Below are 17,443 nucleotides of genomic sequence, written 5' to 3'. Positions count from 1 at the left end.
ACAAATCTTTTATATAATTCGCATCTTAGAAACTTAACATATTATAAGCACATACCCTCAAAGTTTTGCTACTTAATTTATTTAAGTCTTGAAAGTTGGTTATCTTACAATAATATTTGACCAAAACACTGGTCACTAGACTTAAGATTATTTTGGACAAATCTTTTGGGTTTCAGTTTTTCATTTGAGCCAGTAGAGTGACAATAAACATTCACCGCTGCTAAAAGTATTAGAGAGGAGTGCTGTTGCCAAAAGTGACAAACCAAGGGACGATTCTTGCATTTAAATCTAAATATTACTCGTATATGTTTACGGGAGTTGTGACCGGAGTCTCTCTCAACCCTTGCTGCTGCTTATTTTTCTCTCTGGTACACGATGTCTTCAACTGAAGCTACTTCCGCTTCTCCAATTCTAAGAAACCAGGTACCCACCCCCTCATAATCGATAATTCCTGTTGAGCCTAACGTGTTTGCTTGTTTTTATCTAACCTTTATATATGTAAAAATTTTGATAATAATTAATTAACCTGGAAAATTATTGGAAAATTCTAATCAATGGTCATAATGAATGACTATAGGTGGATTTAGTTGATTTCATAGACTGGACGGGAGTTGAATGTCTAAATCAAAACACCACTCACCCTTACCCTAATGCTCTCAAACAGGTTGGTTCCCTTTCTTTTTCTATTTTTTTTTGTTGGATTCTCTTTCTTTATATATATATATATGGGGTATGAGGCCAAATTAGGCACCTAATTTGGGTGAAAACCCCTCATATCTTTTTTTTAAACCATAAAAATCATCGGGCCCATACATTTGTTCAAAATATTAAAAAATTAGTATGTGAGAAGTTGTGTGTGTAAATGTTATTGTTGTTTTGTGAAACAGGGTTATAGAGAAGATGAGGGTCTCAATCTAGAGAGTGATGCAGATGAGCAACTTCTAATTTACATACCATTCACCCAAGTTATCAAATTGCATTCTATTGTCATTACAGGACCCAACGATGAAGGTATGTTAACGAATCCCTGTATACGTCTTTTCTTAATCCTATTCACTACAAGTATCATCATCTGTATGAAATCAACTTCTTTATATCGATGCCAATATTCTTGCCTATCTATTTTTCTTTTATTTTTTTTTTCTTTTTTTTTTTTCTTTTGGTATAGGGGAAAAAATACCCTGGCAATTACAATTACATGATTGTGGCAGACCACATAAGACTCTGCCTAAATTAGACTAAGTGTATACAGTATGACAGGTCATATGTATAACATAGGTTAAAAATCTAAACCACCTATCCAGACCATATGATAGGCCATCTGTTTTGTTTCTTATTTTATTGTTTATGGGATATGCAAATCCATGCTTCTTTTTTCTCAAAAAAATTATAAGTCTGCTGACTCGTCTGCGGAAACTGTTTTTTTATAATCCGAAACTTGAAGGATCAGTTTACAAAATTAAAACCTTCTTATATTATTTATACATCTTTTTGGCTGTTGCCTTCTGCAGTCCAGCTGTCTACTTTACTAGCTGTCTAGTTTACTGGGCGCTGTGCCGTGACTGAGTAGAGAAACAGGGGGCTAGAAAGGGATTTCAATCTCTTTTTCTTATTGAAAATATTAAAGTATTAGGTTCAGATTTCTGTTTCGACAATAAAAAACAAGAGGTGTACGCATTACTAGTCAAGAGTTGGAACTAGTTCCATTTCATTTGTAAACTTGCTTTCTTGTCGGATTCTCTAGTAGCATTTATGTCTTCAGAATTGCATTGTTATGTCTCTTTGTTTTATGAAGTTAAAGGTGATCGTAGTTCATATAAACTGGTCTCTATGTTAATCTTACATAGGTGCTGTTTGGAGCATTCACTACTTGATTGACAATTTGTTCATGCAAATTAGCCATGGAATATTAACGACAAATAATATGGCTTAAGAATAAGAAAGACATTTACAAAGACCAGTTCAATAGGGTTTATTTTACGACCACAAGAAAAAATGGGGTTGTTTGCTTGAAAGGCAAGTAGATGGTTTTTTGAATAATGAAAAAATTATGGGGTTGTTTCAGGTGGATATCGAATAGGGTTCCTAGGATATTCTAGAGTTACTATTATCGTATCATGCAAGGCAACAACCAATGTCAAATAGTTTTTGGGAGTTGCATTGATCATATTTCTGGCAACCGGTTGTTTCTGGCTGTTACAAATTATCTTTCGCGGTCATCGACTTCCTTTAACAACCGGGATGTAAGTGAAGATGAATGGTGTCTTTAGAAAAATAAACCAATGCATTTATGGCTCTAGTAATTTAAGAAATAGGTATCAACAATATGAAAACTACTTAAGTTAATTTATAATAATACTGATTTATGTGTATTTTGAATTCTTTTTGGGAGTTGCATTGATCATATTTCTGGCAACCGGTTGTTTCTGGCTGTTACAAATTATCTTTCGCGGTCATCGACTTCCTTTAACAACCGGGATGTAAGTGAAGATGAATGGTGTCTTTAGAAAAATAAACCAATGCATTTATGGCTCTAGTAATTTAAGAAATAGGTATCAACAATATGAAAACTACTTAAGTTAATTTATAATAATACTGATTTATGTGTATTTTGAATTCTAAAAGGTTATTTCTTTTATGTAGATTATGTTTTAAGTGTTTTGATAAATTAATTATAGAAAGAATATAAATTACAAGAGTTGTCATAAAATGAGAGAGTTAAAAGGAAGTGGTTACAAATATTTTAAGAAACTAGGACATTTTTTTAAATGCCTTATACCAGTATAGAATTGAAAAAAATTATGAACTTTTTTAAATTACATTTGATAAACCTCAGTTAATTACTAATGATTGCCAATGGGGTTGGTGGGCCATTTATAAGGTCTTTGGCCTTAGGGGATCCAACTGGGTTCGAGTCACACTTCCCACATTTTGTGGCGGTGGATTAATAGGAGGTTTTTTCCATCCCATATATTCGTGAAATAGGACTAGAATAGTATGGCGTTAAATAAAAACTACATGATTGATGTTCACTCATGCTTCACTGATACAACTTATATTACCTTTTTGTTGTTGTTTTCATCTATCTTCTATGCTTTAACAAGCCATTGAAAAGTATGTCAACTTTATCATGTTGGTGTCCTATAATGCATTTGAATACCTAATTTTTAAAAAAATTTTTTTTTTTTTTACATTCTTGAACCAACTATATTGTTACTACTATCCAATAACATGTTCTCATCGAGACAATGCTGTCTCGGAGAATGAAAATTTTTTTTGGGTTAGGCTCAATTAAAAATAATTTGGCCCTTTAAATAATGAGTCAATAATAAAATACTAGCATGGTACCCGCGATGACAGTCTGGTGGTGGCGGCAACGAATGGTGGCGGCGGTGTCGAGTGGTGCAGGTTGATGTAAATGTAACCGATGTAAAGATGGCAGTGGAAATGTTTTAGATAATAAGGTCTAAGAGTGTAGATTAGTAAGATAAGGTTTAGGGTGTAAATTAGTTAGTTGAAGGGAAATTGGGTAATTTCTAGTAACTCTTTCCATAGGGAGGGTTTCATTAGCGGCAATTGGGTCTTTTCCAAACTAATTAATTTTTTTTTAACACTTTCCAAAGGAAAAAAGGGGGGGGGGGTTGAATTTTAATAAAGGAGTAGAGATAAATATTAATTAAACAAAATATGACAAAAATAATATAGCTTACCACTTTAAGCTCTCCAAGGTCACCTACAATAAACATACGAATAACTTTCATTTATTTATGTACTATATATTTGTAATTTGTTTTATTTATGTACTATATTCTTGTAATTTGTTGAAAATTATCAGTATAATATTTTACTTGTCAAAATGGACTAATGAGCTAGTCAACTTTTCACCATCCCTCCACAAGGGGATCACATCAACTAACCTTTACATCAAACTCCCTAAACTGCCATTTTTATGTAATTCGGGTTTAACCAATTTGGTTATGGTTTCTTGAATGACATTTATTTTACTTGTCAAAATGGACTAATGAGCCAGTCAACTTTTCACCATCCCTCCACACGGGGATCACATCAACTAACCTTTACAACAAACTCCTTAAACTGCCATTTTTATATAATTCGGGTTTAACCAATTTGGTTATGGTTTCTTGAATGACATTTCGTTTTTCTTTTAATAATATTTATTTTTTTAATAATTTTTTGGATTTTTTACTATTACTTTACATTGAATACAAATGTTTTAAATTTATTTACATAGGTCCCCACGCGTTTTTGTGCTTCTCATCTAGTCCCCATTTGTGGTCATTGCGCATTGAGTGCGCCTTAACCAGCTATGCTTATCGCACACCTTTGTCATTTCTAAACTTGCACGTCCTCTCTCTCTCTCTCTCTCTCTCTTTCTCTCTCACACGCACACACTTTCGCTCTCTTTAAGAAAATCTAGCATCACCACCTCATCTTCTACCTGAAACACTAACCATCGTTAGTTTACTAGGTTAGTGATCAATCTGCTATCACCATGATGAGGGCCCTCAGAGGGAGTGGCCCTGGCTCGATGACACCTCTTGCATACCCTCTAAGCCGGCCCTGCAACGAAATAGCAAAGTTCTATCACTATCATCTGACTTCAACCAATCAAATATGGCCCCAGTTTGGTAAACACCATATCGTAAATGTCCTGTGTAGAACTCTGATCCGATACTTGATGTAGATGCCCCTACAGAAACATATGCTGTGTTACTACTTGCTATTTAATTACTGCTTCTTAGCATCAACTTAGATACTTAGGATATTAGGAGTGATTTATATAAAACTAGTCACATGCCCACATGATGCGGTGGTTGTGGTTGTGGTTGTGACGTGTGGCGGCACCGGCGACGGTGATGGTGTGGTCATTAATGTTAAAGTAATTGATGAAAAGTGAGGTAGTGTGGTTATTTTAAGGGTTGAGGGATGTATGTTGTAAATAATATCATTAAGGGTGTTATAGGTGTTAAATTAGTGAATAAACAAGAAAGGTAATTTTGGCAGATCAAGTTCTGTTTTGAGAAAATGGGATGGTGTCAAATGCTTTATAAGGTTGTATAGATTATAAATATAGATAGATTGTTTTTAAATTGATACAACTTAGTTTGTTTTCAAAAGGGTGTAGGTTTTTGCCAGGCTATTAAATAACTTAAATGCTTTAAATACTTGAACTGGTTATATGTATAAAAAAAGATATAATAGTTGCACTCAGGCTATTAAATAACTGTGGTTTTGACACTTTCAGTATTACTTCTGTCGCCTTTCTTTGTCTACTTATATATGTGCTTTCAGATATCTGTTCTTTTGGCTAGCTGGGCTCCTCATTTCTGTTTCCTTTTTTGCTACTATTACAGTACATGGTTTTGGTATGAGTTTGTAATATTTTGAAAAGGTTTAAATCCATAAAAAGGTAACCTATTTATACGAATTTCCTATTAAAGGTAACCTATTTTGTTTTCATCTATTTAAAGGATCCTATTTTCAAAAAATTCCTAATAAAGGGTATCTCGTTAGTTTTTGACAGACGAAACTCGTTAAGCGCCACATCATTGATGTCACGTCATCAGTTTTGCTGACGTGGCACTTGACTTTGACCGGTTAAAGTCAAGTCAAGTCAAGTGCCACGTCAAAGTCAAGTGTCACGTTTGCAAAACTGATGACGTGGCACTTAACGAGCTCCGTCTGTCAAAAACTAACGAGATACCCTTTATTAGGAATTTTTTTGAAAATATGATCCTTTAAATAGACGAAAACAAAATAGGTTACCTTTAATAGGAAATTCATGTAAATAGGTTACCTATTTATGGATTTTTCCCTTTTGAAAATGTGTCCTTTTATATTTCGTTATATTCTGCGTAGTGTTTGATGTGTGAAATTTATTTTTTAAATTAACTAATTCTAGCTGTCTCATGCTGTATAGTGTATACAATACATGGTTCATAGGCCATGTGTCAGTTTTTACAAGAGTATCATACAAATACATATGATTTGATTTTTCAAGCAACTACAGTGAAATTTACGTGTATTAACATGTATATTCATTCTGTTCCGATTTAATTGGCATTTCTAGAACAATTTTTGTTATAATTCCCTTTTTCTTCTGTTTTTAATTTTGACAAGGTTACAAATTGTAGTGTGATGCCAACCTTAATTTAGTTGAACATGTGTTCAGTAAATTCTTAAATGATTGCTCGGAACTAGTGAAAGAAGTAGAGGAGGTTCTGTAGAGTCATGAATGGTATATTGGGTGCTAAACAAAGGTGTACATGAGAACCAGGGTCTTGAGCTTGATAAATCACGCAAATCATAACTATGCGAGTATATACAGGTGTAAGTATGGAGGAAAGAAAGACACAGTTGATGTATTAATGGTGATCTAGTATCAGCCTATCAGGGAAGTTAGCATAATTTAGGATATCAGTTGACAAGTTAAGGTTATTAGTGTTACTCATAATAGAAAGGAGCTGATGTTGAAACCACTATGTTAAAGCAATATAAATCAAAGTAGGTGTTATAGTTTCTAATCACCTAAGGAATGACATAGTTGAGATTGAAGATAAAAACGACAATATTATTTAAAGAAAACTAATAGGTACCATAGCTGTGTCCGAAGTGAGCATTCAGCGCCCATTAGTTGGATATTTAGTGTTTATATTTAGGGTACTGTAACATTTTTTTTTCTCTTGGTATTATTTCACCGACGTTAATTTCTTGGTTCTTGTTGGTCCTTATAAATTTGATACATGCATTTTTAAGAAGTCATATATTACTGATTGTGAAATTAATTTGTGTTGTTTTTTAATCTTTTAGCGTATGTTGGAGTTTATCAACCACACTCCATATGTTGCCTGCTTGTAGTCTTTTGTTAATCGGTCTGATTAGGGAATTTCTTGTGGCATTTGACATGCTGAGACAATGAGAAGTAGTTAAATAAAAAGTTGTAGAGAATGGTTGTAATCTGTGAGATTTAATGTGAATCTTGCATACATTAACGTAATTCATTTAGCAGGTCCTCAAACCGTGAAGCTTTATACAAACAAGGAACATATGGGATTTAGGTAACATGAATATACATTACTTATCAGGACATTCTGATTTGTCTTCTTTCTGTATTGTATTTGTCTCTAATTGCAATGACTGTGTTTTGCAGTAATGTTAGTGACTATCCTCCTAGTGACACACTATCTTTATCTCTTGAAAATCTCAAGGTATATTTTGGTTTAATTGTTTTTTATTTTCCCTTGTTCCCTGCATTTGGGAATGAGGTTTTCTAATACTAAAAGGTGTCAACATGGATGAGTTCAGGGTTAAGCAACTCAGAACCAGTTCAAGTTAAAAGTTGTCACTTTTTAGTATGGGTTGAAAAGGCCAGTTGTGTTCCCTTGTTTTACACTTTTGTCTGTTACTAAAAATTGTAATGTTAAACTTGATGACGAAGCGAATATAAAAGTACAAAAGACTTTCAGCCTTTTGTTCCATGTTTGATATTAAAAAAATGGACTTAATCATAAGTAAATGGTACCCTCTAGTTTTTTCTGTTTAAAAAAAGAAAAAAAAAGAAAATAAAATTTTTAACCTCTAGTGTAGCCAGCTTTTTTATATTGAAATTTCTTATTTTATGTATAATGTTTTTCCTTTTTCAGGGGAAGCCTGTTGTCTTGAAGTATGTTAAGTTTCAAAATGTTCGCAGGTAATTTCCATGTACTTGGTATTTTGTTTCTTCCATGATCTTGATATTGTTTGGGCTAATTGAAGTAATATGGATCAGCTTGACAATATTTATTGAGGATAATCACTCTGGTTCTGATATGACAAAAGTTCAAAAGATTATTCTGCATGGAATGACGTAAGTTTCTCATGCTCTTTTGTTTTGTTGTTTCGTCTAATGGCAATGAGGCAATCATAATTGTCAAAGGCAAGCGCCTCTTGCGCCTAGGCAGGCAAGGCCCAATCTTAATGCCCGAAATCCTAGACCCAAGGCCCACTAACCGTATGAAGCGCCTATCTACACTTTTCAATATAAATAAACCCTTTGTTCCACATAAAAAATCACCTATATTATAGGGATATCACAATAGAATCTTTGTTCCCAAAATCACTTTGTATATATCGTTATCATCAATGTCATCATTCATCATACTATTCTTCATTTAACTAAATGGTAAGTTTTCTTCTATTTTTATATTTTTAAGACTCTTCTGCTATCTTATATACCTTGTTAGCTGAAACTTTATTATCATTTGTTAAAGACTGAAATTTTATATACTCTTCTACGCATTTTTTTTCCGCACCCGCGCTTTTTATACGCCTCTCGCCTAGGCCCCATTTTGGCCTCTCGCCTAGGCCCCATTTTGGGTCATTGCGCTTTGAGTTCGCTTTCGCCTTTGACAACTATGGAGGCAATCTAGTGTTACTTAGTTTACTCTCACAAGCTGCTTGTCATTAGATAACTGCTAGAGACTATTGGTCATCATCTATTAATTCAACTCCAGTTATCAAATAAAATATTGGAGTTTTCATTGGAGGGAAGGATATCTTATTTCATCTATCTAATGCGTTTTCATCAAGTCTAATGTAATCTAAAGAAATATGCTGACAACTATATTATGCTATGCTATGTTCCTGGACCAATGTAATTGTGGATATATACCTAAAATGTTTGCAATAGATTTTCCCATTTTTCTGTGTAATCATCATTGAAAATATTGTCTAAACTGTAGAGTGGAAACAACGGACATGAAGGGGTTGAAAAAGATCGAGGATCACTGATTTAGGAGATGCTGGATATGTACTTTCATTTCAAATCTTTGAACTTGTACTTTTTATAGACTGTCCGACTTGTTTTGCTTTAATAATACAATTGACTCTATAGGTATGGATTTGTCATTAATACAGATATAGAATGTTGTCGTGTCTTTCATTGGATATCACAAGCTCATGCACATTCTATTGTTGCATTGTTGTAACAAAAAATGTTCTTTGTTGATGATTATGGGTGGCTTTTTTGGCAACTCTATTTTTGAGACCCTTTTCTCCACATTTCTTCGTGAACACTTTATTGTTTTTGCATCAATGGCTTGATAATTATGATCTACATAGATTGGAAGTGTGATGGAATTACGGTGCACATTTTATTATTTCATTGTTTTAGCAAAAAAATGTTCTTTGTTATGATTATGGGTGGCTTTTTTGACAACTCTGTTTTTTTAAGACCCTTTTCTTCACATTTCTTCGTGAACACTTTGTTGTTTTTGCACCAATTGATTGATAATTATGTGGTCGAATTACGGTGCCGTCTTCAAGTTTTTAAAGACAAGCTGATACTAAATTTATTACTCCGTATTCTATGTGGTCTCTACCAACTCATATGCAACACTTATTTCTTTCACGCTTAAACCTAAGCCACGGATTGAGATGACACCATCTTGTTGCTTACACAATTGACAAACGCTACTCTTTTTTAATATACAACGAGATAAGTCAACCCGGCTTTGCCCTGACAGACATCCCGTCTATTGCATACGGCGACTCGCACGTATATATATGTATATATACTGTCGAAGTTAATAAACAAAGTGTCACTCAACTTGAAATATTGAACGGTTCAAACAACCCCAATAAAATAGATACAAATGCAAACAACCAAAGAGGTGACACAAAATAAAAGTTAACCCCTGCTTCACTGTAATTTTGTCATGTTTATGTGAGTTATCTTCGGTTTGTTCTATATGTGAGTCTAAACTATAAGTTTTCTTCTATTTTTATATTTTTAAAACTCTTCTACTATCTTATATACCTTTTTAGATGAAACTTTATTTATTATCATTTCTTAGAGACTGAAATTTTGTATACTTTTCTACGTTTTTTTTTCCGGACCCGTTCTTTTGTTGTGCCTCTCTCCTAGGCCCCATTTTGGGTCATTGCGCTATGAGTTTGCTTTGGAGGCAATTTAGTGTGTGTTAGTTTACTCTTACAAGCTGCTTGTCATTAGATAACTGCTAGAAACTATTGGTCATCATCTATTAATTCAACTCCGGTTATCAAACAAAATATTGAAGTTTTCATTGGAGGGAAGGATATCTTATTTCATCTATCTAATGCGATTTCATCAAGTCTAATGTAATCTAAAGAAATATACTGACAACTATAATATGCTATGTTTATGGACCAATGTAATAAAATGTTTGCAATAGATTTTCCCGTTTTTCTGTGTAATAATCATTGAAAATATTGTCTAAACTGTAGAGTGGAAACAACGGATATGAAGGGAATGAAAAAGAACGAGGGTCACTGATCTAGGAGATGCTGGATATATACTTTCATTCAAATCTTTGAACTTGTACTTTTTATCAACTGTCCGACTTGTTTTGCTTTAATAATACAATTGAAATTATAATTGTGGATCTGTCATTAATACAAATATAAAATGTTGTGGTGTCTTCCATTGGATATCACAAGTTCATGCACATTCTATTGTTGCATTGTTGTGACAAAAAATGTTCTTTGTTGATGATTAAGGGTGGCTTTTTTGGCAACTCATGTTTTTTTGAGACTCTTTTCTCAACATTTCTTCGTGAACATTTTCGCACCAATGGCTTGATAATTATGTTCTGCAAAGATTGGAACTATGGTCGAATTACGGTTCGTCCCTTTTTCTGCTTTTCGGTTGGGAATGGTGCTTCTATTCATGTTTGGCATGATAACTTGTGTGGTTTGAGCCCGCTTAGTGTTTATATGTCTCCTCTAGAGATTGCAGGAGCCGGTATTTCTCTTGATGCTAGGTTGTCGGATGTTTGTTGTAATGGCTCTTGGTTGTGGCCAACTGATTGGTCGATTAGATTGCCTAATCTGGTTGCTCCAAAATTGGAGGCCTCTAAACCTGATCGGCTCTTATGGAGAGATAGAAATGGGTTGGTTAAGGAGTTTTCTGTTGCAAATGTTTGGAATGATATTCGGCCAAGAGGAGATGTGGTACCTTGGTTTAATCTGATTTGGTTTGCTCATGGGATCTCGAAACATGCTTTCCATCTTTGGTTAGTTTGCAATCAGACGTTGAAAACGCAAGATGTTTTACGGCAGTGGGATGTTCATTCTTCCTCTTCTATACAAAGGAGATGCCCTCTTTGTGATGGGCAGCCTCACTCACATAATCATCTATTCTTTGAATGCAATTTTTCTATGCAAGTGTGGAATGGTGTTTGTTCAAAGGCGCATGTTGATTATGTCTCTTGTGATTGGAGCTTTATTCTTCAGTCCTTTAGCAAATTTGGTGGAAGTCGTGTTGTTTCAAGCATTGTTTCCAAACTTTTGCTAGCTGCTGCGACGTATTCTATTTGGAAAGAAAGGAATGCGAGATTGTTCAACAACAAAAAAAGATCGTGTGACCAGGTTATAAATGATATTATAGACACAATCAGGTTGAAGTTGCTGACTTTTCGATTTAAAAGAACTGATCGCGTAGAAGAAGCTTTGAAGCATCGGAAGTTACCTTTAGCTCTAGTTCGCAATGTATAGTTTTTATTTGTATTACTAATGAGCTTCTAGGTAGCTTGTGTACTGGTTATTGGTTGTTGCACGTTTAGTGCGTTCTTGTAAAGCCGAATTGGCATTTAGCCTTTTCGCCTGTTTATGTTGTGATTAATACAAAGTTAACAATGGGTGACAACCTTTTTACAGAAAATGCAAACAACCAAAGAGGTGACACAAAATAAAAGTTAACCCCTACTTCACTCGTCCGTGCTGACGTCAGCTAGCCTCGCGCTCTAGCTGACGTCAGCGTGAAGCCCACGAAGAAGTCTATTTGGCCCAGCCCATGAAGTTCGAACATATATACGAGTTTTACCATTTGTTTTTACTTTTATCCCAAAATTAAAACCCTAAAATTCACCACACGAACTTGCTCTCTTCGCGTGTACTATTCATCTAATCACTTTTCGATCAATTTCATCTCTATTTCGTGTTAAATATCCAGATTTGTTGGTAAAATTACAATCTAGAATAGTTTATTGATGTTTTAACTTTGACAATCATCGAATTTTTGTGGTTATAATGCCTGATGTTTGAATTTTCATTCGCATGAACAGTAACTAGGACGAACCACAAATTAGATCCTCGATTTTTGATGATTTGGACTAAAATTGGACTTAAAATTGGATTAATTGATGTTTGTACAACTTAAATCTAACAAGAGGTTATATTAACATACCTAAAATCAAGATTAGTTGAAGATTTTGTGTTTCAGTCACTATTCACACGAAGAACACAAACTACATCGTGTTCATCGAATTCGTTTCGAAAGTTGTGTTTCTGGGTTCGCATGAAGGTTCGTGCTGACGTCATCACGAAGAGGTTTTGCCTCGGGCTGACGTCACCACGAAGCAGATCGTGTGACTTAGAAAAAATTTTGAAAATTTTAATTTCTAACTTTTTATTTTCTTGTTGTTTTGTCTGTTTTTGTGCAGGTATGACAGGACAAGGTGCAGGTGCTCGTGTTTTCGTCAAGGAGCATAATGCTGCGATTGATCTCAGCATTACTCAGTTGGGATGCACACCAAAGTTTCACGGTGTTCAACAGTATCTTACACGCTCTCGTATTCACTTTGCTTTGACCGAGAATCCTCCATTGGTCATAAATCTCATTATTGAGTTCTGGAATTCAGCCAGATTGGTGCAAGTTGGTGATCATACTTTGATTCGCACTACTGTTGCTGGACGTAACATTCAGTTTACTGCTGGAGACTTAAGGACTATTTTGGACTTAGGTATTGATGATATGGAGCAAGGTCTTGTTGAGTTTGAAGAAAGCTTTTGTGACGTTGCTCTCAGGCGTATGGGATATGTTGGTGACATTACTCATCCTTATCGCAAGAATCGTCTTCTAGGCAAATGGAGATTGCTTGCCTATTACTTATTGAGGTCCATTGGTCATCGGGGTGCAGGTCATGATCAGTTGAACATTTTTATTGCTTATTTTGTGCTGAACAAGCCTTACAGCTTTTCTCAGTACATATATGATAATTTTGTTAAGTAGTTGAGAGCTTTTGGAAACGATAAGAAATTCTTTCTGTTTCCACGATTTGTGATGATAATCATTCGGCACAGGATCACAGATTTACCTTTTGACGGTCCTACGTTCAATTTAGGACATCTGACTAATAAAGTGTTTGTTGAGAGTATGAAACGCTTTGTAGGTCATGGTGTTCCTGATAATGTTGTTAATCCACCATTGTTCGGACATCATATCAATCCTGACTATGTTGCTCCCAGACAAGGATGGGAAGATGATGAACCTCTTGCTGCTGCTGATGATGATCAGGCTCAAGATAATCCTCAAGAAGAGCGAGTTGATCAGTTTGAGGGACTCAATGATGTTCCTTTGTATGCTGGAGATCTGGAGAATGATCCAGATGTGGATGCTCTTATGCAGGATATTGATGATCCCGCAAATCTTGTGCCACCAACTACTGGAGCTTCTACTTCTACTTTTGCTCCAGTTGGTGATGTTGTTGGTCCTGCATTGCCAGTTACCGTTAATGCTGGTGATGATTCAGAAGATGACAAAGAAGAAGAGGCATAAAGGTTGCCAAAGAGAAGAAGAAGACAAGGAAAAGGGATTGACGCTGTTGAACCATTACAGCGATCTCAGGCTGAAGTTGATAGAGATAATGCTACGTATCAAGTTGCTATGGAGAGGTCTCATGCACCTAATGTTGGTGATACTCCATCAGTTGCTGCTTTAAGAGCTTCTGTTTCTGAGATTCCGGTTTCTGTGTCTACTACTTCTACTAGTGTTGTTGGAGAGAAAAGGCCGAGAACCGGGTTTGTAATAAGAGGAATTGGTTCTCAACCTCAAATTGTCACTGAGGCTACAACTGTTACGATTCCTACTGCTCAGGAGTCTACAGTTCGTCAAGAGCCAGAGCTAACAGTTGCTGCTCCTAGGCCTTTTCTTTACTCCTATTCAAGCGACAGTTCCTGTTTCTACTGTCATGGGTCGTCTATTGGCTCCTCTGCAAAGACCTCAGATGCCTCTCACAGGAACTTTTAGTGCTCGTATGCCTTAATTTGAAGCTACGATGCCACCCCATGCCTCTACATCTGACATTGCTTCTACTTCACGTCCAGTTGTTCCTGTTCAAGTGCAGCTGAGTCGTATGTTTTCTAAGAAAAAAATGTTAGAAATGAGGGTTACAACTTTGGAGAGTCAGCTTAAGCTCCAAGCTGCTAAGCATCAAGAAGAGATGGACTTGATGACAACACTTGTTCATTCTCTTGGTTCTACACTTGACCAATTCTTGGCTCAAGGGGAGATAAGGATGGTTGTAATTAAGGATGATGAGCTAGCAAAGAAGACAAGAGATGATGATCATGAAGATCAAGATCCAACTCAAGGTCCAAACCAAGGACAACCAACAAATGGTGAGCCAGAGAATAAAGATCAAGGTCAACGTCAAGATGCTGATGCTGATATGGATTAAGAGACTGCAAATATTCAGGGGGATTCGCCAAGACAGACAGAGTCAGAGATAGCTGGTACAGCTGGTGCTAGTACATCTAGGACTCAAATAGATAAAGGAAAAGCTGTGGTGGTTGCTCCAGATGCAGATCCTGATGATGGTCCAGAATCAACAGAAGATGAGGAAGATTCCAATTCAGGTAACTCCAATTCTAATTATGATAGAATAGAAAGGGAAATTCGAGAAACATTCGCGAATGATCCTCATAACAATGTTGAAAAAGAATCTAAAGTATGTGAAAATCTTAGCATGGGAAAATCTGCTCAGAATAGTGAGTCAACCAAGACCGATTCTACCAATAGTTCTACAGAGTCAGATTTGCATCCATTGGTTGTGCATAGACTAGAAAAGAGATTGGGTTATGATCCATAGGCTCATATGAGAGCTAGAGCAAAGATTATGGATTATGATGATTATTATGATCCAGGATCACTTAGGGATCAAATGAAAAAATGGTCAAGGTTAACTCATACTCCTTGAAAGTCAGAGTCAGATTCAGATTATGAACCTTAATGTTAATGATTTGTGTACTTTAGATGTTAATTAATAATGATTATAGGATAAATATGAATGTATTAAGTAGTTACATTATATTTATGATATAATATTATTCTTGTAAGTTAAAATAGATAAAGATTATAAGATAAGTATTAATGTAACTGTTACATTATATTTATGATATAGTATTATTTACTTTAATTTCTCTTATGTATTTATAACTATTTATTATGTCTTGACTTATGTTTTATTTTCTTTGTCTTTGCATATTTGAATTGCTAAAATTGCAGATAAGCTTCAAAGGATAGGTGCATTGGATGATCTTGATGCTGAGGATGACTTAGACAGTATCAATGATGGAGATCTGGAAGTTGATAGGACTTGATATACCTTATGAATTTGATCGTATCTTCAATGAAGATGAAGTCTTTCAAGTTAAACCGATAGCTGAAGTAGAACATCTCAATCTTAATCCAATCAGAGACAATCCAAATGAACCTAGGAATGCAGCAAATTTGAGGTTTGCTGTATCTGCAAATATAGTAGATGAAGGACATGATAATGTATTTGATCTATTCAGGAATATAGATGCTACACGAGAGGTTGATCTTGGAAGATTTAATATACCTCCGGTGCAGCAAGATCCTGAATTTATTATTAATAGACTGATTCCAGGTTATAGAGGACATACTGGTTCGGTAATACGTGATACGTATAAGCCATCGATGTTTTAGGAGTTTGTCTCAAACAAGGATGCACCCAAGTATCTCTCAGTGATACAAAGTTGGTTCTACGATCATAATACAAGTTATTTGTTATTAAGAGAAAAGAGGGATGCCAGTATTTGTCAATGAGTCAAAGACATTTCCACTCTCTCAGTGATTCTGATTTGTTAGACTTTGGGAAGAAGATGGTTCGTTAATCTTCAACAAAATGGACTTGCAGATTTCTACTGGAATAGATTCAGAGATGAAAGAATTTGGAATTTCAGTGATAGAGGTCTGAAGCCAGAAGATAGGTTGGTTAAACCTACACCAAAGAAGAAGATTAAGAATCCAGATGGCACATTTCGGTTTGTCCAAAGAAGGGTTAAATGTGTTAAAAAGGTTCCCGCTATCAAATGGGATCAGATATGCTGACAAAGATGACATTTTGGCAGATAGATATCAAGTCAGGCGAAGCACAAATGTTTGTTGATGATTCAAAGAAACAAATGTTGCTACGCATGTATGATCCGATGCAGGTTGTCAACTTGTCAAGAGGTGATCAGAGAAGACTTTTGAATACACCTTGTTCAGCAGTGGAATTTTGGAGAATTGAAGAAAGGCGCTATCACAACATTCCCGCTCATTGTTTACAAGAGAGAATTCATGCGAATAGCACAAGGCTTTTGTTTAATGGATAGCTTTGAAGTTCAAAGACTTTAAAGAAATCTAGTTGCAACTGTCAAGGGGGAGTCTGTAGATGCAGATTTGAGTGACAATAGCAACATATATTTGATTATCGTTTATGTTTTAGGAACTATGTTTGTAATCATATAAATAAGAACTCTTGTTGGTATTTAATGATTACGTTTGAACTTCAATATTATATTTGTTTATGTTTTGTATTGTGTTTATGTGTTATGTAACAACCGTACTTTTAATATTATATATGTGCTAGTTAGGTTGTCTACGTTCCCGCAAGCCATAGTTATACTTGAAGCTAGTAGGTAATGCCCCAAATTAGTAATCTAAAGCCAATGATATGTTATAAGATTTACATAATGAAAATACCTCGGAACAAAATTTTTTAGAGGTAATTAATCGATACGATAATAATAACTTAAGTCTCACAAATTGAGATACCAATCAAGATTCCTATGGAATGCCCAACAAATCAAAGATAAAACCAAATCAAGAAGATATGATCATGATAAATAAAATTTTCAACTAAAAATATAATTTGAAGTATTATGTACGTAAAAGCGTCAAATACTTAATAAGTAAGCATATAAGCTTAAAAATTAATACAAATTTACAACCAATGACCTATGTAACCAACAAAAATACAAAAATATATCCATACATATAAATATACATGACTTATACACATAGATACATATTCCTTCTAAAACAACCAAATACTTGCATTTAACTAACTAAACACTTACAAAACAAATACAAAATTTACATACACTTACACTTATACTTATACAACAATTTTTATAAAAACTAAAAGCCAAAAACCCCTTCATTTCCCCCCTTTGAGGCTGGCCCCCCTTACCCCTCTCACACTCCCATTTTGAATTCACATAACACTCATTTCTCACTCTTGGAACTCACACATTTCACACACCTTTCACTCTTTTCACACACAAGGTTATATTCTCTCAAAAACCTTTCTTTCTCCCTCCTTTTTCTCTTCAT

General features: G+C 34.9%; 1 protein-coding gene across 1 annotated transcript; it reads left to right on the top strand.

Moving 5' to 3' along the window:
- The first annotated feature begins 311 nt into the window (after positions 1-311).
- LOC122588753 (PITH domain-containing protein At3g04780) lies at positions 312-9,032 on the top strand. The gene is made up of 8 exons (XM_043760941.1): positions 312-423; positions 578-664; positions 888-1,011; positions 7,031-7,079; positions 7,172-7,229; positions 7,665-7,711; positions 7,790-7,867; positions 8,742-9,032. The coding sequence occupies exons 1-8, from the start codon at positions 376-378 to the stop codon at positions 8,788-8,790; spliced, it is 540 nt and encodes a 179-aa protein (XP_043616876.1). The 5' UTR covers positions 312-375; the 3' UTR covers positions 8,791-9,032.
- The last annotated feature ends 8,411 nt before the right edge of the window (positions 9,033-17,443 follow it).

This window comes from Erigeron canadensis, chromosome 2 (assembly GCF_010389155.1).
Source record: "Erigeron canadensis isolate Cc75 chromosome 2, C_canadensis_v1, whole genome shotgun sequence".
Taxonomy (NCBI): domain Eukaryota; kingdom Viridiplantae; phylum Streptophyta; class Magnoliopsida; order Asterales; family Asteraceae; genus Erigeron; species Erigeron canadensis.
Note: the sequence above shows the minus strand (reverse complement) of the source record. Positions and strands in the feature narration are given on the sequence as shown.